The following is a 22,020-nucleotide window of genomic DNA, read 5'->3' as shown; positions in this document are numbered from 1 at the left end:
GCCATACTGGAGACCTGCCCTTTTCAGTATTCACAGTAGAGTTTTGAGAGACGGATTTAATGAGCCTATGCTTCCATTTGGGGTATTATAACAGTTTGACTGTTCAAAAAAACCCCACAAAGGCCTACCATCTGTAAAAGTAGACACTCCAGGGTATCTCATAAGGTGCATATTGTGCCTTAGCATGCCCCCATTTTTCCACCAATATATGCCAAAGTATGTGGTAAAAAATTATTTTGGGCATTTTTTTTTACATACGGATTGCATTTTTGCTGGGCATTTTGTATATTTCATATGTGCCACTAAGTTCAAAACCCCACAATTATGCTCAGCTAAGTCTTCTGAGTAAAAAGACACCCCCAATGAATGTATTTGGCACTATTTTGTGAAGCTACAGTGCCATATAGGAGACCAAGCCATATCAGTTTTTACCGAACTTTGAATTTTGACGCTGGGCCTATGTGCAATTTCCAAGCATCTTCGCAGGTTTTAAATTCAAACTACCCCACAAAGGCCTGCCATTTCTTAAAGTAGACACCCCAGGGTATTTCAAAAGGCATTTTTTGAACTTTAGCGTGGGATCATTTTTCCGCTAGCGTGTACCAAGTGTAGTGGTAATAAGTGTTTTTTTTCTGCCTTTTTGACACACAAAGTGAGCTTGCACAGTATATTTTGCAAACCTTATGTGTACTACCACTGTATAATACTTCATATGTTGCTCAGCTATATCTGCTGAGTACAAAAATACCCCCGTATGTAACTTTGCCAGGTATATGTGGACATCGGAGGGGCACATTTGGGACACAGCCATTCCATTTTCTTTTTCAAACTTTAAATTTTTACGCTGTGCCCATGTCCCATTTTAGAGTATTTTACCAGGCTATATAATCCAAATACCCCATAAAGCCATACCATTTCTTAAAGAAGACATCCCAGGGTATTTCAAAAGGCATATTTTGAACCTTAGCGTGGGATAATTTTTCCGCTAGCTTGTACCAGGTGTAGTGGTAATAAGCGTTTTTTCTGCCTTTTTGACACACAAAGTGAGTTTGCACAGTATATTTTGCAAACCTTATGTGTGCTACCACTGTATAATACTTCATATGTGGCTCAGCTATGTGGTCTGAGTACAGCAATACCCCCGTATGTACCTTTGCCAGGTATATATGGATGTTGAAGGGACATTTGAGACGCAGTCATTCAGTTTTTTTCTAACTTTGAAGTTTTATGCTGTGTCCATGTTCCAATCTGGAGTAGTTTAGATGGTTGGTTATTGAAACTTCCCCACAAACACATACTATTTATTAAAGAATACACCCTGGGGTAACCTCGTCCGTCACTCGTCTTTAAGGGGTTAAGATAAAAGTTAGCAATATGAGTTTTGTTTGTTTGTTTTTAATACTGTATGTTTGTTTATTTTTGTAATTTATTTACATTGTATGCCTGGTTGTTCTCATGTTGTGCAATTTAAATTAAAGCGACACTACTGGCACACATACCAATTCATCTCTCATTGAAGTGGTCTGGTTGCAGGGTCCCTGTCCTGCTTAGTCCTGAAATGTAAAACATTGCAGTTTCATAAAAACTACAATGTTTACATTGCATGGTGTATGCCTGTCTCTAGTTGCTGTCTACCAGACTTAATTCAACCTGATGCCCCTATGAGTTGAAACGTGAATGACACATGCAGCAGGAGTTGATTGATATCCTGGCACCTACTGCCTGCTTCTATGCCAGCCACCAAGAAGAAGCAGGAAGGAATCTGTGCAAGCTAAGGCACAGATCCCATGATTCACTTCCACTAGACAACAGGGACATTATCTCTAGCCTCCTCTATCAAACCCAGTGCTGACATGCAGGTAAGCTGAAGTTAAGGAGAGGGCTTTATCCTTAAAGCTGTGTTTGTATGTGACTGTGTCTTTATATATATATATATATGTGTGTGTGTGTATGTATGTATATGATAGAGATATATGTGTGTGTAAGTCACTCTGTATATGAGTCTGTGCATGTTTGTGTTTCTGTGTGTGTATGTGCTTACATGTGTGTGTGTGTATATATATATATATATATATATACACACACACACAGTCATGGGATAAATAAAGTACATCCCCTTTGAATGACATAACCAAAATCTGCAGGTCTTAATACTAGGTAAATACATCAGATGAACACATGACATATTATGCTGTGTCATATTTTTTTTAAACAAAAATAAAGCCAAAATGGAGCAACCATGTACCTGACCGGCATTGCTAATCAAATCACCTTTGATTAATTGATCATCAGTAAGTGTGACCACCTCTATCAAAGCTGAAGTGTTATCAAGTTTCTGGTCTGAAGCATTCATGTGTGTTAACAAAATGCCAAGGAGAAAAGACATCAGCAATTATCTTAGAGAATCAAATGTTGCTGCCCATCAAACGTGGAAGGGTTATAAGGCCATTTTTAAACAATTTAAAGTCCTTCATTTTAAAATGATAAATATTTTTAAAAAGTGGGAAACTTTCAAGACAGTTGCCAATCTTCCCAGGTCAGAATGTGCAATCCTCAGCAAAATTGCAAAAAAAATTACATCACAGATCCTACAAGTCTCATTTTTGTGATATGTTAACGTTCATGACAGTATAATTAGACTGGATAAGTATGGTTTGTTTGCAAGGGTTGCCAGGAGAAAACCCCTTCTCTCTAAAAAGAACACAGCAGCATGGCTTGGGTTTGAAAAGTTGCATCTGAATAAAGCACAAGACATCTGGAACAATGTCTTTAGAACAGATGAGACCAAAGTGTAGATGTTTGGCCTTAATGCACAACACCACGTTTGTGCTGATATGCTGTGTTTGGTTTTCACCAAACAAAGCATACCAACAGTCAAGCATGGTGGTGGAGGGGGTGATGATTTGGGTTTGTTTTGCAGCCACAGGACCTGGGAACCTTGCAGTCATTGGGTTGACCAAAGTATTCTACAGTCAAATGTGAGGCCAGTTACTGCTGCTAAAGGTGATTCTACAAGCTACTGAATCATAAGGTGTACTTAGTTTTTCCACACATGGCTTCTCCACTTTGACTGTATTTATTAAATCTTATGTCATATGTTGTTGTTCATCCTAATTTTAAGCTCTGGTTAGGAACAGATGATTGTCCTGATATGTAAAACCCTAGAATGGAAAGAGAGTGTCCTTTTTTCACTTGGCTGTATATATGTGTGTGCATGATTAAGTCTATGTATGTGTGTGTGACTGTGTACATATGTAACTTGCTGTGTGATTTTTGTCTGTGTATGGGACCGTGTGTTTAATTGCATAACTTTGTATGTATTGCACTGTGTGTATCTATATATTTGTCAAATGATTGATCTGCTAGGTGAATATCTAGTCGTATCTGTATGTGAGGGTAAAGCATAGAGGAGTGGGTGTATCGTCTTGATGATTAATTTAATTTAAAGGCTTTATCATCACTATATCAGAAATGGCTATTTTATAAAGATAAATTATTTATGAAATACTCACATTCACTGTGGTGTAAGTTCGCTTGTAATTTGCCCCAGCCAACACCAGTGATGGCTGTAGGGGGAAACTAGCTCTTTCCATGGAGGAGCTTGAGTGATCCTCCATAGACCTTAATGCTGTACTCTTGCATATGTGCGAGAGTACAGCACTGACGTTTGCTTCTGTCGGCTAAAGCACCAGGAGCTGAAGAGGACTGCACAGAAGAGGTTGGTGGCACCCGCGAGGGGCAAGTTCAATATAACCTTCCTTCCCCTTCTCCCTATGTTACTAGACTCCCAGCAGCGACACAAATGTTGGGGGTCATTGCAAATCATACAAAGATCCCAGACGGTGAAAGACCTGCTTTAATATTGCAGCATTTTCAGCTTTTAATGACGTTTAAGCTTTTGTGATGGCATATAATTCAGAGTAAACATCTTTTTTTTTATTATTTGCAGATCTGTTGAGAAATTCAAGACCAGTTATGCCGCACAGTTCCATTCCTAATGTCAACCATACTAATCCCATGGCCTCATTTTCAGGCTCAGATCATTATGCAAGCCTTATGGATCTTTTCCATGCCCCTCCTAACTCAGCAGTTGCTTGTGCCTCCAATCTCATGAATCCTTATCAAGGATCATTAAATCAAGGTAGCCCATGTCCTCCTTACCCATGTAACGGAAATGTTCCTATGGAAAATTGTTCAAATTATATTGGCTCTTACCCTCCACACCCACCTCCAATTGACTTATATAAGTTTAAAAACCAAGACTCCATGAATAAATTAAGCTTGCCTCCAGTCCAGTCATTGTACCAGCAGAAGTTCACTAATAACCAAACATATGGCCACAAGTACTTGAATTATGGGAACGAGGACATGCAAGCTGATAATTTTAATGGATATGATCATAAACTAACTTCTCACCCTGCAGGGCATTTTAATCCTTATTCTTTGCATTCATCTGATCATTTGTTAATAGATGGTGCTTCAAAATCCAATTTATTTAATCCAGATTACTCCTCCATGAACAAAAATGGTGACTTTACCTTTCCACACTCATACCGGCCTCATGAGACTTCAAGTACCTTGGAAGGCAGAGCTGGCTCTCTGCATCCTTATGGTGAAAATGGTGAAATAAGCTCACATGCAGCCAATGGAATATCAAAAATGCTTCCAGGTCTAAACCATGATAGGACTACGCTTGGAGGCCTCACAAGAACTAATGGTGCTAATGTTCATGAAAAGTTAACACAGGCCACTACTTCAGTACCAGAGGAAAAAGAAGAGGTTTGGTCAGATAGTGAGCAGAGCTTTCTGGATCCTGAAATAGGAGGCGTAGCAGTGGCCCCAACTCATGGATCAATTTTAATTGAATGTGCAAAGCGTGAACTCCATGCTACAACCCCATTAAAGAACCCCAATAGGAATCACCCTACCAGAATATCCCTTGTGTTCTATCAACATAAAAGCATGAATGAGCCAAAGCATGGCCTGGCGCTATGGGAGGCAAAGATGGCAGGTAAGGCCAGGGAAAAGGAAGAGGACTGTGAAAAATATGGCCCAGACTACGTGGCTCCAAAATCTTACAAGAAAGCAAAGCGAGAACCAATTGAACCAGCACATGAGTCTGGCGAACCAGCTTATCTTGGTTTCATTAAATCTCTCTCACAGAGGACAATGTCACTTACCACAGATTCACTTGTCATGTCATCTCCTTACGCCTTAACACGAGTTACAGGTCCTTACAACAGATATATGTAGTCTACTGGGTTACCTCATTTACATCTAAGTGGTGCAAGATTTTTTTACAGGCTAGGCAGTGTGGTTGTGTGGAATGTGCATTGTACAGAGGAGAGGCAGTATTTGACTAAACCAATCTGGGAATGAATACCAGCAATGCAAGTTTTATATTTAATATCATTGTTTTCTTCTTTAACTTAGAGATGGTTACAGGATGTGTTGAGGAAGAATGTAAAATCATCCTATGCAAAGGTGTTCAAAAGATATTGAAAAACAAAACCTGTTTTAGTGGATGAATTATAAAAGTATTTTTTTATCTTTCTCCTCAAATAATTGTACATCTGTGATCACTTTTATAGAAAATATAAAAATATAGTGTATAGCTAGGAGCCAGAGCTGAACTTACTGTAGTGTTTCCACATCAGGAATCTTACAAATAACATCTGGTGCTGAATTCCTGTTGTGCTAAGTAATACTGGAAATGCAATTTTTATTTTAATTTTTTTGTTTCGGTTTTTATATACGTGGTATAAAATTGACCTCCAGTGTATGTAAGTAGTCTAGATGCACAGTTTTTATTATAGAGGGAGGGAAAACAACAACAAAACACTGAAGATATCTGGACATTCTTTGGAAAGATTGGTGCTAAAAAGAGTGTCCTTATAAGTCTATATGTTTAATGCCTTGAATAACATACACAATTTTAATGAGAATAAATTAATTGAAAGATTATTTTTTACATGTTAACCAAATCACTCTGCATTTTAAAATGTCAGTTTATAACTCTTTTGATTTATATTCATACTGTTTTACACTTACTATTCCTTTTTTTTTTATTGAATCAACATATAATGTGTTCATTTTAACAGATGAAAGGAGAGAGGCTTAAATAATCCCTATACTGTCTAACATCTGTTTTTGTATATATTGTTTCCCCAGGAAAACTACAAAGAAAATGTTACATTTTCCTGCCATTGCTATATGTGCAAAGACTTTTATATATTTTTTTTTTCCGTTTTTCATTTAGACGTGTATACAAACTAATAACATTATAAATCTAAAACTTTTTTTTAAATTGAGCAAAATACATATATTTATATTTTTAATCATGCTGAGGAATACGAAAGGAGAAAAAAGCTAGACCCTTGAGAAATCAACAGCCTTTCTGATTCTAGAAAGGGACGTCACATTTATAAATCTTATATTATTTTTTTTTTTAGCTTAATATAATTCAATGTTAATGTTCTTAAACAAGAAAAATATAGGATTTTATTTTTAATGGTGCTTTACTGTATTTATTAAGTAATTTACTTCTTAAAACTGCGTTTTTATGCACTTAAATACATATTGGCATATCCATGCAAACAAAATCTTGAGCATCTTACAAAGTTGGTGTTCTGATTAAACCCGACTACTGTGCCAACTACCATAAGCACATTATTGGTTTCCTGTTGCATTGCAAATTAAGATTAAATAAACTCCAAATATATTCACCTACACTCCAGTGTTGGTCTCTGCCAGTTGAGAAATGTCTCACATAGCTCTTTGGTCAGTTGCTCTGCATAGAGGATGGACTGTAAATGAGTTAGAAAACCTTCCACGCTCTACAGGGAACTGTGGATTACTGCGAACAGCACCCGAAAACTATGTAGGGAGGACGTTTGAATTTCAAGTGTCTGGCCTTAAACTGACAACTGTAGTTACTGTATATGGGTGTCGCTCAAGATATCTGTTTATTTTTAGTCGCACGTACTCAAACATACGTACAAAAATGGCATTTCTGCTTCTCTGTTGGTATTTAAGATAAAGGATACAATATAACCTCTAATGCATTATATTTCCCCCATTGATTTTGCACAGGATTAAAAAAACTAAATCTATTTCCTTGAATTTACAGAATTACATGTTTAGATGTAGTTTTAACACAGTCTAAAATAGTTTTTTTTTGTTTTTTTAGCATTGCATGCGGTGTATCCAAAAATAACTGTGGTGCAGGTATTTTTAAAAGGCCAATATATTAGGTAAATAACAGAGCAGCATATCATTAATTCACTGGTTTACTGAGAGAAGATTTACAAACTATTTCTCCAGTGCACTAAAGATTAAGTAATTCCCACAGTGTTTTATGTATGCAGAGCATGAAAACAGTAGTATTGGGAGTAAATATGCAAAACAAAATTTTCTACAGGTTTTTTGTTTTTGTTTACCATGTTGATTAGCTATGTAAGTCATGTCACAAAATGGTGCCAATAAGTGAGTGCTCAACATTTTTGTATTTCCTTTGAAATGCGGCCAATTTTTATTCTGTATAAAGCACCAACATATTTTGCAGTCCTGTACATTAGGTAGACTAAAAAGCAAGTACTGAGGATGTTGCTCTGGATTTAGCCTCACGGTTACATTACAATATTGAATTAACCATTTAAGTCAAAATAGTATTATATTTGACAAATTATGGGATGATTTATCAAGTGAGAACATGTGACCTTGTGTGTGCAAAGTGCTAAATGTTGAGAAACATTATATTGGTTTATGTGGGTATTTTACTTATTTGACACATTATCCCAGAGCAGTATCTGTATTTGCCTTGATAATTTCCCCCGTCATAAGCTTTAAATTAGTAGTAGTGTTATTTTTATGGGTCATAAAATTGCATACCTCCCAAAATTTCAAATTAACAAAGGGGGACACTTTCATTTTAGGGGCATGGGGTGAAGGTTGGCTGTTCTGAGAAATTTTAGGTGAATTACGAATTACAATTTATGCAACTAAAATATAATTTAGAACTAGAACCATGCATCTAATATACACAGACTGATTTCTCAACACATTTATTGTAGTTGGAAGACACATTACCTTAAATTGTATTGCTCTGGAGCTCTGTTATACACTCATTTGGGCCCTAAATCGGGACATTTGAGAGGTATGAAATTGCAGATATGATCGCAGTACATGTGACAAAGCTTTAACTATAGCCTCTGTGTATTTGTGAAGCAAGTACACCAGAGTGCTAAAGGATGCTGTGAATTAACGTTGACAACGGAATAGGTAGCACATGCTCTTCAAATACAAAGACTCCTAAATTAATATGATAGCTAGGCATTATGCAACAAAAAGACCTCATGAGGCGCAGATGAACTTGGTGATGGAATCCTAATTAGTCATGTGAGTTTAAATTGTCAGTCTGTACTGTTCACAATACTGGTAGTCCAATATAAAGACTGTTTTGAATGCTCTGCATACAATAAGTAGATTTAGGGGGAAAAAAACTACATCTGAATTTAAAATGTATGTCATAAGAGATGCAGAGATGGATAATAATCAATGATTAGATAAAAATAAAATGCAAATGGCAGGGCTGGTGGCACTGTGCTCATTCAACAAAAAGCTATGTTATTTTGGTATACCAATGATTTTTGCCATCTACCAGTTATACCCCCTCTACGTTCAGAAATGTGGAGATTTTAAGGTCCAGTTGTGTTTGACTAAGAAAGTTACTGTAGACTGGCATTCTGAATCTCACAATGTAACTGTAAGGTTTCTTGTGGTGTTTTATGATGTGAATTAACTATACATTTCACATAGGCCAGACTTCTAACTTTCTATATAGCAGTGAGTAGGGGCTCGTAATAAAATGGAAATTTTGCGTAACGATTATCGATCATTTAATAGTTCTTTAAAGGCAGCTGTATGTTTAGCTCTTTTATTCTAGGGATTAAGGATCCACTGTCTTTTTTATTTATTCACCGTGTATTATTATTATTAGCATTTTTACATAGCATCAGTATATTCCGCAGCTCTTTACCAGGGGTAAGCAACCTTTGGCACTCCAGATGTTGTGGAATACATCACTCTTTTTGTTCTTGCAGCCATAATGCTGGCAAAGCATCAGGGAGATGTAGTTCAGGCCATATGGAGTGCTGAAAGCTGCTTATCCCTGGTCTATACAATCAAAGGAAAGGGGTATTTGGAGATTGATTTCCCCGTTCTATGATATCTTAAAGTTTCCAATAATTATACTCACCCATCTATTTGCCTTTATTTATACTTACTACTTTTTCTACCTTGCTGGGAGCTGCCATTTTGTAAATGTTGGTCCATATCTGTGGTTTGACCTTCTCTGGGCATGTGCTTAGTCATGCACACTCTACAGATTAGCACAAGTCATGCTTTTTATTACATGAGACCGATGTTCTATCAAATTCCCCTACCTGTCAAAATCCCCTACCCTCGTCACTTCCGGTTAGGGAAACCCTAATTTGAAGCCTCACTTAACCCTAAGTGTCCCGTGTGCCTAAGCTTAGTGAATGCACTAAGGAGTATCATGAGTGCTAGCACGCATGTGCAGCACAGGATCCAGCTGATTTCCCTCACCGGAAGTGACGAGGGTAGGGGATTTTCTCGGGGTAGGAGATTTTGATAGAACATCGGCCTCGTAAGAGGATAGCCAGGCCAGAGGTTACTAATTCATCAAACACTTTTACTTTTGGGTAAATTAGCTTGGCAACAAAAATCAAACTTTGCTAAAGCTAAATTCCCCACTTTAAAGTAGTGCATTCAGTAACATGACCTACCCATTGTACAGTGCTATGGAATTTTGATGGCGCTATATAAATAATAAAATAAACAATCATTAATAACCGTTGCAGTGTATATACAGGTAGGTATATTACTTAAGAAATAATGTAATGAGTAAACACTGCTTCTCTAATCTCTAGATGAACAAAGTTTTGAATATGTCTGCTGCAGGTGCTTTTCCATGAGACGTTACAATGGGAGTTCAGCTTTGCCTAGAGAATGTGATCTCTGACATCATTTGGCACTGCTGACATTCAGTGTACATTCTTTTTGACAAATTAGAACTTCCTGCTAGCTATCTGTTGATAGATATACAAAGGTTTGTTTGTAACCATTTCTCAATTAGGCACAATTTGGCCTATTTTAAAGAAAATAGAGAAAATGTCCTATGTTCATTCTTTACCATCACCACCAGCCTAATTTTACATCCTAATCAGTACCCTTGTTCTTGGCTAGAAATATTCTTGTAGGTAAAGGTAATTGTTATGTGCGTATTTGCAGAACTGGTGGGTTTACTTGGAGTCTCTGTGTTTAGTATATCCACCTCAAATTCCAAAATAGGAAATGTAGGATTTTTTTTTTTGCCCCTTCAGAGTACATAAAAACAGGAGGCTTTGATGCACACATTCCAAATCAATAAAACCTTCTAGTAAACATTGACATTAAGGAAGATAAATGAAACAACTTGATGAGATGGCTAATAGTTTAAAAATAGTACCGGTAATTACATTCTTGTAAAGCAGAGATGTTCCAAATTGAGTCCGGTACATTATCTGTATTCAGTAAGCATGTATTAGGATTAAATTCTGCTGTATTTTATCATTATTTAATAGGTTGAACGTAAAAAAGTTGGTTAACAAGGGTAATTAGCTTTTTTTACTTTTGTAGTAAGAATATGATCCACTTTACATTTGTCATGTTACAATGATAAATAACTTGTGGATAAGATGTTATGTTATTTTTGGTGCACATTAATCCATGTATATTTTAAATAATGGAAACCTTGCATTTAAAAATGCTTTAATGTCCAGAATTATTTAAATAAATTGTTCAGCTATAGTTAATGGTTTCAAAGCATGCAAAAAATCCTCCCCACGACATAGATTTTTTTATTCTTTGGATCTGTTTTTTTTTTTTTGTTTTAGATGGAATATATTTATAGTTTCAGCCCAGCAGCATCTCTGACTGTCACAAACAATGGCCTTGTGATATGGGAGCATAATTTTTGAACCTGCTCTCCTTACTTGAGGACAAAACAGGCAACACGTTAATAGCCTGACAAATTAGGCAGCTGCTCTTTCAAGTTATATTTAAGTTTATGAATTTATAGAAGAAGAAAAAAAATCATTCTTGTACAATAAACTTTTTTTTCTTTTCGTACTGTATTTTTATTTTCTTGCTTTTAGGTAACAAAAAAATAAAATTGGAGGTAATTAAGCTTATTTTTTAATGGTGCTACTCAGCCTGATACCAATGATCATAATGTGACTTTAATACAGATTACAGGTTTGAGTGATGTTTCTACTTGTCATATACCTCAGCACTAGTTTGGCAGTAGAGCATTCAGTAATCGAGTGGAAGAGTATTGCATAACACCAGTATTCCCCAACCACCTAGGAAACAAGAAATAGCTAAACAAAGAAATTCAAATGTTTCTTAATACTTGATATCTTAGCAAGTATAACTTGAACTTCAATCTTTTCTTCTTAAAATTCAGGGATATTTCCGCTTGCATTCTTATTATGCCAATGTATCATGTGTTTCTGTGAGGTTGTTTTAGGCTAATACTTTTTATTTTGATATCTTTCTCCTTGGGGATAATGCTGTTTCGTCCCTGTTTTAAGTTTGCTTTTACATGTTTTCACAGTTGTAAATGAAAACATGTTGTAAATGTGCTGTTTTTTTTTTTCTTTTTTTGTAAATATGTACAGCTTAGGATATTTGTTTCAATTTCCCCACAATTATGAATGCACTGAGCTTAAATTAAAGGGACAATTTTAAGGCAGGAGTTTGGCAAGTGACAGTCTTCTATGATTTAGGTACCATACCATGTCACTGGTTTATACCAGTGTTATTTGCCATTGCCTTGGATTCTTCAAATGCATGCCTAATTTAGCACTCATTGAAATGGCTGTAATGGTGAAGGTTAATGTAGTGTGAACCTCAATATGAATTCTCATATTGGAAGGCTATTTATTTCATGTTAGTGATGAGCTAGCCTCAGGACCCCAGGTATTTGTCAACTGCATTACCAACAATGCTCCGCAGGTCTAAAAGCAATCTCTGCTAATCTTTGACACCCCCCCTCCCCCCTCCCTTTGTAGTTCACACACCAACATCAGACCCAGCTGTTCTAGAATATGGAGATCTTGTGTCTATTGTATTTGTTTTATCAGTTACTTACTTTTTTGGACAGTGTTCATGAGATGGAAATAAGTAGTGAGACCTTCATATCCATGTACATGTACACTGTTGATGGATGTTAAGACTAGAGCTGATGAGATTATACTGAAATGTACTCTACTTGCACAGTTTACCTGTGTGTTTTATCTCTGTAATGGTTTGACATTCTGTTGGAAACTGTTACAATAGTTACATGTATGATCGGGCTTCTGTCTTAAGCTAGCTGATTATAAACAACATTTTAAAATTCCTGCTGTGTCCTTACAAAATCTCACTGCAATTAATTGGATTATGTTGTCCTCTTTATATATAATTTTTTTATTATTATTTTTTATACACAAGTCATATATTCAGAGACACATTTATTTTTAAATGAATGTGGTGCTTGCACACATGCGAAAATCCTTTTAAATATGTATTGTGCTTGTTTACAGAAGTTTTGTTTTAAACATAAATAGGATAATTTCTGTTTATCTTTTCTAGATCTGAAACTCTTAAGGTATTTGCAAAAACTGATACGTGATTTATATTTGTACCAAATTTTAGAAGCTGTGGACTTCTGGGTGCACATTTATCATTTAGCAGGAACTTGATTGTATTGATTGGATATGGTATTCAGGTGCTTGTTCTGTGAGGATAGTTAGACTTAATAGAAATGACATCATCATTTGTCATTTCTGTTTTATTTTAGACACAACACACACCGTCATTTGCCAAACTGCTTGTTAAAAGTATGTGTGTGTGTGTAATAAATTATATATATATATATATATATATATATATATTATCATAATATATAATTTATTACACAGCATGTTATGTAAATAAAGGCTGTAATTTTGGTGTACAGATCTACATGAAATAGCAGACATGAAATAGCTTGTATAGGAATTTGCCAGGTTGATTATAGCCATACTTGAAAACACTTTGAGTGGTGTCAACTATACTTGAACGAATCTTTTCATCTTGATGCATGCACCACACTATATGTGTGTGTGTGTGTGGGATTCACTTCTAAGCTAATGGTTGACTTGTACAGAAAATCATGCAGTTTGACACTAAAAGTAATGAATTTTGCGTGCATTTTTTTTTCTTTTTACAATTTTTTTTTCACTCTTAAATGGCAGCAAGATGTGGAACGCACTGCAAAGCAAATGCGTTGGGTACACTTCTGGCATTCAAGACCACCATGTTTTGTTTTTCATTAAATGTTGGTATATGTATAAAACCTGATGATGGTTATAAATACTGTAAGTATTGTAATGTAATGATGCAGGCTATTTGAATACTGTTTATTATATCATTCCCGATAATACTGAGATGTGGGTGTTTTTAATAAAAAAAAAAATATTATATTTATTTAATGCATTTTAAGGCTGAGTTGTGTATAATTTCTTAAATGAGGTGTTTTCTTGTCAATAAAGCATATGCTGTAAAATGGTTTCATCAGATGTTTCGCACAATGGCTTTTATTAGGTTTCACCATGCATTTCCCAGACCATTTTCTAGTAACTTTGTTCAAATAAAGTTCCTTATGGAAACAAAAAAATTTCACCCAGCTACACCAAACATACTTTTCAAAGGTAGACGATATTGTTGATGTTATTCATCAGACACTCAATGCAAAAGTGTGAATTGTTCTTAAAGCGGCACTGTCACTGCCTTGGGATTTTGCAGAATTTGCCAGATGAGGGTGAGGGTGCATACATGAGGGTACAACTATGTACAACTATAAAGTCTATGGAGGATCCCGACAGACCGCGAGATTCTCCATAGATAGACTCAATTCCCTGCAGTCGTCATTAATGACAAGTGAGGGGATTGACACTTCTAGACGCCGTTAGCTCTGCTTAGTGTCTAGAAGTGTAAGACAGAGAAAATATGCAGAGAAAAAGTAATCCCCTCTTTGTCTCTGTATATCTCTTGACCGGGTTGGAATTTCAGTGAAATTCCAACAGTCAAAATGGGTATTTCTTAAAGATTCTATCTATATGAAATACTATTTTTTTCAAGGGTGTGGCCGTGCCGCTTTAATGCAAATTTAAAGCCAAAATTACAAAGCATGGCTGATTTGCAGAAATTCAGTTATTCCAGGCTAATTTTGGCCTTACATTTTTAATTCACTTGAACTTCCTAACAACTCTTGCTTTGGTTCATAACCCTGGGCATTTTACCTGCATATATTTCCTTTTCTATCCCTCTCACAGAACATTTTGTCTGTATTCTGTCCCCTTCCCTAGTTCTTTCATCTATTTTCTAGATCTACATTCTATAACCATTCTATATTCCCTCTCATCCTTTCTGTCTTGGGTGTCTTCCCTAAATTGTAAACAATTATTAATGTTTTCCTATCTTCTATCCCTTTCTTCTTTTAATTCCTTTTTCTTCTACATGCGGTCTCCTTGCCCCTCTGTAAGGTGGTTTTTCTTTTGCAATATATCAAATAACAAGATCATGTCATTTGTGGACAAACTAACCATGCAGCACTATATAAGAATATATCCAAGCTATGACTGTAGTATATGGAGGGGTTACAGTTTAACCATATTCCTATTTTTCCTCTTACCCTAAGCTTTATTTGAATATAAAAATGTACTTACTGCTTCTTCTGTGTCTGCATTCATTTTTAATTGTTTGTGCACATTTTGCAATTGAAAAGTTGAAAGTGCTGTAGAGCTGAGACAACTCCCAGGAAGATGATGGTGGCAGCCACAAGGGATAGTGTCAAGTATTGTGGACACCAAAACAATGGCACCTTTGCAACGTTTAAAAAAAATATGCAAATTTCAGTAATTTAACAGCAAGTAGAACCTTTTCTTCTTACTGAGAAAAAAATAGCAATATAAAATGGAAGGGTTTTTCCGCAGTCAGAGTCTATCCTCCAACACCATAGGCAGAGGAACAGAAAAACCTTAAAATTATTGATGCAATCTTGGGCCATGTGCTTTTAAATGCGGGTTGCTAGTTCAGCAGTACTGAGCTAGGTTATTCAAGGTATAATTTTCAAGTGACTCTTATTGAAGTTACTCTGTGATAATTAAACATAACTGGCCAATATTCTAGAAGAGAAAATGTGACCTATACATTGCTAACCTACAGTGAAGGGGGGGGAAGTATTCGATCCTCTGCTGATTTTGAATGTTTTCCCACTGACAAAGAAATTATCAGCCTATAATTTTTAATGGTAGGTGTATTTTAACAGCGAGATACAGAATACCAAAAAAAAAAAAAAAAAAACCACCAGAAAAACGCATGTTAAAAAAGTTCTAAATTGATTTGCATGTCAATGAGTGAAATAAGTATTTGGCCCACTATCAATCAGCAAGATTTCTGGCTCCCAAGTGTCTTTGATACAGGTAACGAGCTGAGATTAGGAGCAATCTTTTAAAGGGAATTGGAATGCTGCCTATGACCCCAAGAACAACATCCCCACCGTCAAACATTGAGGTGGAAACATTATGCTTTGGGGGTGTTTTTCTGCTAAGGGGACAGGACAACTGCACCGCATCAAAGGGGCAATGGACGGGGCCATGTACCGTCAAATCTTGGGTGAGAACCTCCTTCTGTTAGCCAGGGCATTGAAAATGGGTCATGGTTGGTAATTCCAGCATGACAATGACCCAAAATACACATCCAAGGCAACAAAGGAGTGGCTCAAGAAGAAGCACTTTAAAGTCCTGGAGTGGCCTAGCCAGTCTCCAGACCATAATCCCATAGAAAGTCTGTGGAGGGAGCGGAAGGTTCGAGTTGCCAAACATCAGCCTCGAAACCTTAATGACTTGGAGAGGATCTGCAAAGAGGAGTGGGACAAAATCCCTCCTGACATGTGTGCAAACTTTGTGGCCAACTACAAGAAACGTCTGACCTCTGTGATTGCCAACAAGAGGTTTGCCACCAAGTACTAAGTCGAAGGGGACAAATACTTATTTCACTCATTGACATGCAAATCAATTTATAACTTTTTTTACATGTGTTTTTCTGGATTTTGTTTTATTTTTTATTCTGTGTCTCTGTTAAAATACACCTACCATTAAAATTATAGACTGATCATTTTTTTTGTCAGTGGGCAAACATTAAAAATCAACAGGGGATCAAATACTTTTTTCCCTCACTGTATATTTATATTGCAAATGTCAGACAACTGCCTATATAGACGCAGTTCTTGGCAAGTAGTGTATGGTATGACATAATGGCATCAGAGACCAAAGCCCTTATGTGCATTATACCAATTACTTTTAAATTTTTATTAGTATACAGATAGAATTGTTTTACTATCCCAATGAAAAATGTTTGAGTTATACTTTCACTTTAAAGAAAAAATATAATATATTTTTTTTCCACAGCATTAAAACCAATTGTAGCTCAGTCACACAGGTATTGTAACAAAGTAATAATGTATAGAGACAGCATAAACACGCACACTTCCTTCTGGGCTTGTTCATCGTGAAGCTCAAGATGGCAGGTGTGGAAGTGCTAACGAGAACTTGTTGGGCCTGTGGCTTTTCTATAAATCAATGGATGCCTAATCACATTTCACCTTTTATTTCCCCAATGTCCAGTTCATTTCATTCTTAAGGAGGCTGAAATCTCCAATCTGCTGATCCTTGAAAGACTTGGTAAAGTTTGCCCAGGGTCGATTCCCTTTGTAATTAAAACCTTGCTGCTAGTTGCAATCATCAGTTGTTGAAAATACATCAATTACTAAACTTGACGCAATTTACCCTATGCAAAAAATATTGCTGGTGGTGATATTAGCTTGTTAATAATAATTGTATGCTATTAATAATTCAGCTTTTTGGGCCATTGAATAAACCTTTAACATTACTTGAAAATATTAAATGCAATCGTAAAAATATAAAATTACATAAACCTTGTCAAATGTTTGATAAAATGAGAATAAGAACAAAATACAATGGATGTTTGCTACAAAACAGTTAAAATGAGAAATGTAAACATGAAGTTTGTAGATATTTCCAAATAGTTATGTTTTTGTGGTCCATCAACTTGGGTATAAACTTTTTTTTTGCATTAGTCATGATATTTGTGTTGCCATATTAGGCCAGTAATGTACATGCAAAATAGTGAAGTATTGCAGTATCTTGTAATACCTTTTTATTAGAATAACAGAAACTTGTATTGACAACATTTTGGAGTTCCTTCCGTTATCATGTCTAACTCAATTGCTAAATGAAGTCCAATCAAAAATATATTCAAAGAAACTGCAATATTTCACTATTTGCACCTTTTAAGTATCAGGGTCTTCCTAAAATGTTTAAATCAAGCCTTGAGAGAGTTATATTAGGTTATGTAGCTCAGTTTACTGAGCTGTTGTACTCTCTATTTTTTTTTAATTCTATATTTTTAAAAGAAAAATTAAAAAATAGAAATAAAAGTCACAGCAGCAATTAAAATGAGAAGATTGTGAGGCGTGTCCTGAACTCATAGGAGAAAAGTTGCATGTGCTGCTAGCTTTGTGAGGAACTGGCCATCTTCTAGTGAAATAGCCAGTTTAAAGCTACCAGAACAGCAGGCTACATATGTCCCACCACAGGGGGAAAAGGCAGACCAACAAACTCAATTTTTATGGGTATGAAATCAGGGCAGTCTAAGGTCTTACTGCTCCAGGAGGATGGCACCGACACGGAAACCTACCAGGCCCAAGGGCGTCCCTCTCCAGAGACACCACTCACCAGAGGCCTACTCCAAACTGTGTTGGATAAGATGGTTTCCAAATTTTAAGGCTATGCAAAAATAATTTAACATCTCTGACAAGATATACAGGAACTGGATACTTCTTACTAGAAAACAAGATAGCGGAGTACGTGAAGTCCCACAACAGCCTCGCTTCTAAAACTGAGGATCTTATAGCACAACTTGAAATATATGAAAATAAGCTGTCTGACACGGAGGACAGGCCAAGGTGCAGTAATCTCTATATAAGAGGCATCCCAAAGGAGGTGGGTATGTGAGATCTGCAGACTCATATCACTAAACTCTTCCATGGGCTAGTGCCTGACCTCCCTTAAGATATGCTTCTCATGGTCTGGGTACATGGAATTGCAAAATCTTCTCTTCAAATAAGTATTAAGGGATATTATCCTGAAAATGCAGTATTGCTGCACTAAATAACTTGTTCTTAAAGTTAGCAGATCCAACAGTATCTTACCAACAAAATTCCAATCTATCAAGATCTTTGCAGGCATTTCCGCGGTCACCGCGCACAAGAGAAAATCCTTCACATCTGTCATGGGCCTACTCCACAAACAACATCTGATGTACCGGTGGGGATACCCGACCAAACTACTAATCCAACACAACGGCATTACAACCGCGATTAACATGCTGGAAGACGGCATGAAAGTTCTTGGCAACTGGGACAGAACAACAGCTGAACTGTCCAGAGAGGAAAAATGTATCTCCAACCGTACCGCCTGAATAGAAAAGAGTCAAGCAATTGTTATCAGGCTTGCCACCTGCTTACTACTCGGGTCGTCTGCTCACTTCCCCGCTGCATGCATGTGCACAGCGTGCATTTATGTGCACCAGAATGCGGTCTTGAATTCGGCAAACCAAATATGTCAGGGGTCACATGAATGGAAACTAGAAGCTTTAGATGCCTTTGAGACTTTGAAAGCCAGTTGTGGTACACCCTGACTTGGCACTACCTTTTATACTAGAGGTGGATGCTTCTGAATCTGGAGTAGGAGCAGTCCTGTCTCAGAGAAAAACCCCAGATACCGTTTGCATTCTTGTTGCTTTTTATTCTGAGAATAACATTTGGAAAGGAATTATGATATAGGTGTAGTTTTAGTGTTGGCATTTAAATAATGGAAACTTTTAATAGAGGGTTCCAAATATCCTGATCTTGTATTAACCCTAAAAACTTTGGCTTACATCGCCGAAGCTAAACATTTGTCATTCAGATAAGCAAGATGGTATCTATTTTTGTTACGTTTTCAATAAACTATCAGGTACAGACCTGGTTATCGCAACATTAAGGCATGCACTATCTCAAGACAATATGTACCTCTGAAAAGAATAGAAAAGGCACCAGAAACTATCGTTCCTCCCACTAACATAATCACAGCTCCTCATTTTACTGTTTCTTCACAGTTGGTTGATGATATAAAACATACCAGAATCAGGCACCTCTGGATACGCCTACTGCCTTATATGTTATGGAAAGGGAAGGATGGCTCCTACCTACGTTCCAGGTGTTAGGGTATGGTTATCCTCTAGGAATTTATGCCTTAATGTTCCTTCTATGAAACTAACTAAATATATTGGTCTGTATAGGGTTCTGCGTAAGTTTAATCCTGTCTCATATTCCCTGGCGTTGCCTCCTTCTCTTTGTGTTCCTGACACTGTTCATATGTCCCTCCTCACAACTAAGGATATCCCTGTCGCAATGGTGACCCAGTAATATCCTGGTTTCTGTAACCAGGTTTTATATTTATGTAACACTTAAACGCTTAACACAAACAAACAAAAAGAAAATGGAAAAAGCAGCTTGGTTAGTTCCTCACCCTCCATGCTATGTAACCTTGCACTGCACGCTGAGCAACATTCTAGGGCTTTGACACACTAGGAATTACTTTGAGGACTTGTACAACAGTAGCTCACCCAGGACAAAAGCCAATGCTTCTACCCCTGTGGCACCTCTTACATGCGCCTAGCCCATTTTATGGCACTTTTCTTTGTTTCTGTGTTTCTTATTTTATGTAGAACTTTTTTCTTGTTATCTATGTACATTTGCACTATTCCATGTCTTACCTGTACTGGGGCCGAATGGACAGCTGGTATTCTCTACATTTTGCTGTGCTCTAGGCTTTAAAACCATCACGGTTGGAGAACATACTATGCCCTAGCTGAGCACAGGAGCCTGGGAAGGGGGGGACAGACACCAAGGAAGGGGGCAACTCCACTGAATGCGTTTATGAGATCTTTACGTGCATGGACCGCATTATATGACCCCACCAAGAAAATTTATAGTCATAATGTTAGAGGGTTAAACATATGGTACAAAGACACATGGTGCAGATGTGGTCTGCTTACAAAAAAAACGAAGCACACCCTACAATACTTCAGTTTATATACCCATACCAATTTCATTCTACCTAGTCTACTTAAACTAAAGGAGTATCGATATTAATCAGCCAAGTGGTAGCGTTTGAACAACAAGCTCAAATAATAGACAAAGAGGCAAGACACATTATAGCAGTGGGGGAAATCAACAATATCCTTTATACGATAGTTAACATCTGTGTGCCTAACTCAGAACATCGCAACTATTTACACAAAATTCTTCAAAAACGTGCCAGGGTCCAACAAGGTATCACATTAATCTGCTGAGACTTTGTCCATATCCTACACCCCGCCCTAGATAAAACATTACTACCCTATAGCCCTCAACATAAAGCATTGAAAAGGCAATGCCATCTTAGAACACCACCAACATGACATCTGGAGAACCAACCACATTAGCGATAGGGAATATACACACTTCTCAATGGTACACAATAACTACTCCAGAATCGATAGAATTTTAATGAACGGGTCAGACTTCAACCAAGTGGTAGATATAAAGGTCGGGCACATGTTGTGGTCTGATCCCAGTTACCTTGAAAGATATATTTTAAGAACCGATGCTGCTTGAAACGTAACAAATCATTATTACGTGATCCTGACTTCACACATTCCCTCAATATGCAATTATACTTCACAGAAAATGCAACGTCAGATGTTCCCAACCAAGTCATATGGCCGCCCACAAGCCCTGATTAAGGACTTACTTATGAAACTGGCTCCATACCTACGCAAGAGTTCTAAAGCTTGATTTTTTTAAACTAGCAAAAGGAGTTGTATGATCTCACAGCTCAACATCAAATAACTTCCACAGCTGAATTACAAAAGAATGACATCACCCAATTTAGGAAAATTAAAACCACACACTATTCCCAATAAAATAAAGGTGGAAAACTATTAGCGAGCATATTAAGGAAAAAACAAATTCATCAAAAAATAACTTACTTAAACTCTAGGGAAGGATGCAAAATTTTGTATCGTACAGACATAAGCAATGAGTTCTATGAGTATAGAACTTTTAATACAATTCGACGATTCATCAACCTTCAGGAGATTAATTTTTTTTGCCATTTAGAACTCAGTCGACAACAATAAACAGACTTAATGGCACTGACGAAAGTAACTTCACCACTGGCTTTTGGAGGGGCCTGTTTGCCAGCCTCCTGAACTGTGACTTCAAAAACACTGTTTGTGCCTCTTAGACTTCTAACAGAAACCATTTGAACTTTGGAAGCCATTCAAAGGGACATTCGAACACGTGGTGGCGGCCATTTTGCTTAGTCGAACACATCCAGCAGTGTTTGGTCGTCGAGTGTGTTGTGGACAGAAGAATTAAACCAAAATAGCTATTTACTAATGTCTATTTATTCTGTGTTCACTATGTTAAAACTGGCTGCTAGAGTAAATATTCCCTTCCCCCTTTATGGTTCAGTCATTATTTCCTCTGCAAGTTTCTTGTTACACATTCTTGTGTTAATAGGTAGCCTCCTTTGCTAACTCCTCCCCCACTTCCAGTGTGCCAATTCCACGTGCAACAAAATGGAGAATCACTGTTAAAGTAACAAAGAAACTACTCACTTCCCCTTTCTTCATGTATCCAAGCCAGAGCTGGAATATGGGGGGAAGAGCTCTGTAATGATGACATCACATCCTGTAGGGTGGGACCCTTTTTGACTGTTAACCAATTGTTGAATTGATATTGTATGTTTAAACTGTGACGTA

General features: G+C 36.9%; 1 protein-coding gene across 1 annotated transcript in view; it reads left to right on the top strand.

The window, feature by feature from the left end:
• Positions 1 to 5,916, top strand: part of TET2 (tet methylcytosine dioxygenase 2) — a 93,862-nt gene extending 87,946 nt beyond the window's left edge. The window contains exon 10 of the mRNA XM_063458387.1: positions 3,950 to 5,916. Coding sequence (XP_063314457.1) covers positions 3,950 to 5,253 — 1,304 coding nt within the window. The 3' untranslated portion in view covers positions 5,254 to 5,916. The remainder of the gene's footprint in view (positions 1 to 3,949) is intronic.
• The last annotated feature ends 16,104 nt before the right edge of the window (positions 5,917 to 22,020 follow it).

This window comes from Pelobates fuscus, chromosome 6, assembly GCF_036172605.1.
Source record: "Pelobates fuscus isolate aPelFus1 chromosome 6, aPelFus1.pri, whole genome shotgun sequence".
Classification (NCBI taxonomy): domain Eukaryota; kingdom Metazoa; phylum Chordata; class Amphibia; order Anura; family Pelobatidae; genus Pelobates; species Pelobates fuscus.
This window is presented reverse-complemented; position numbering and strand designations above follow the sequence as displayed.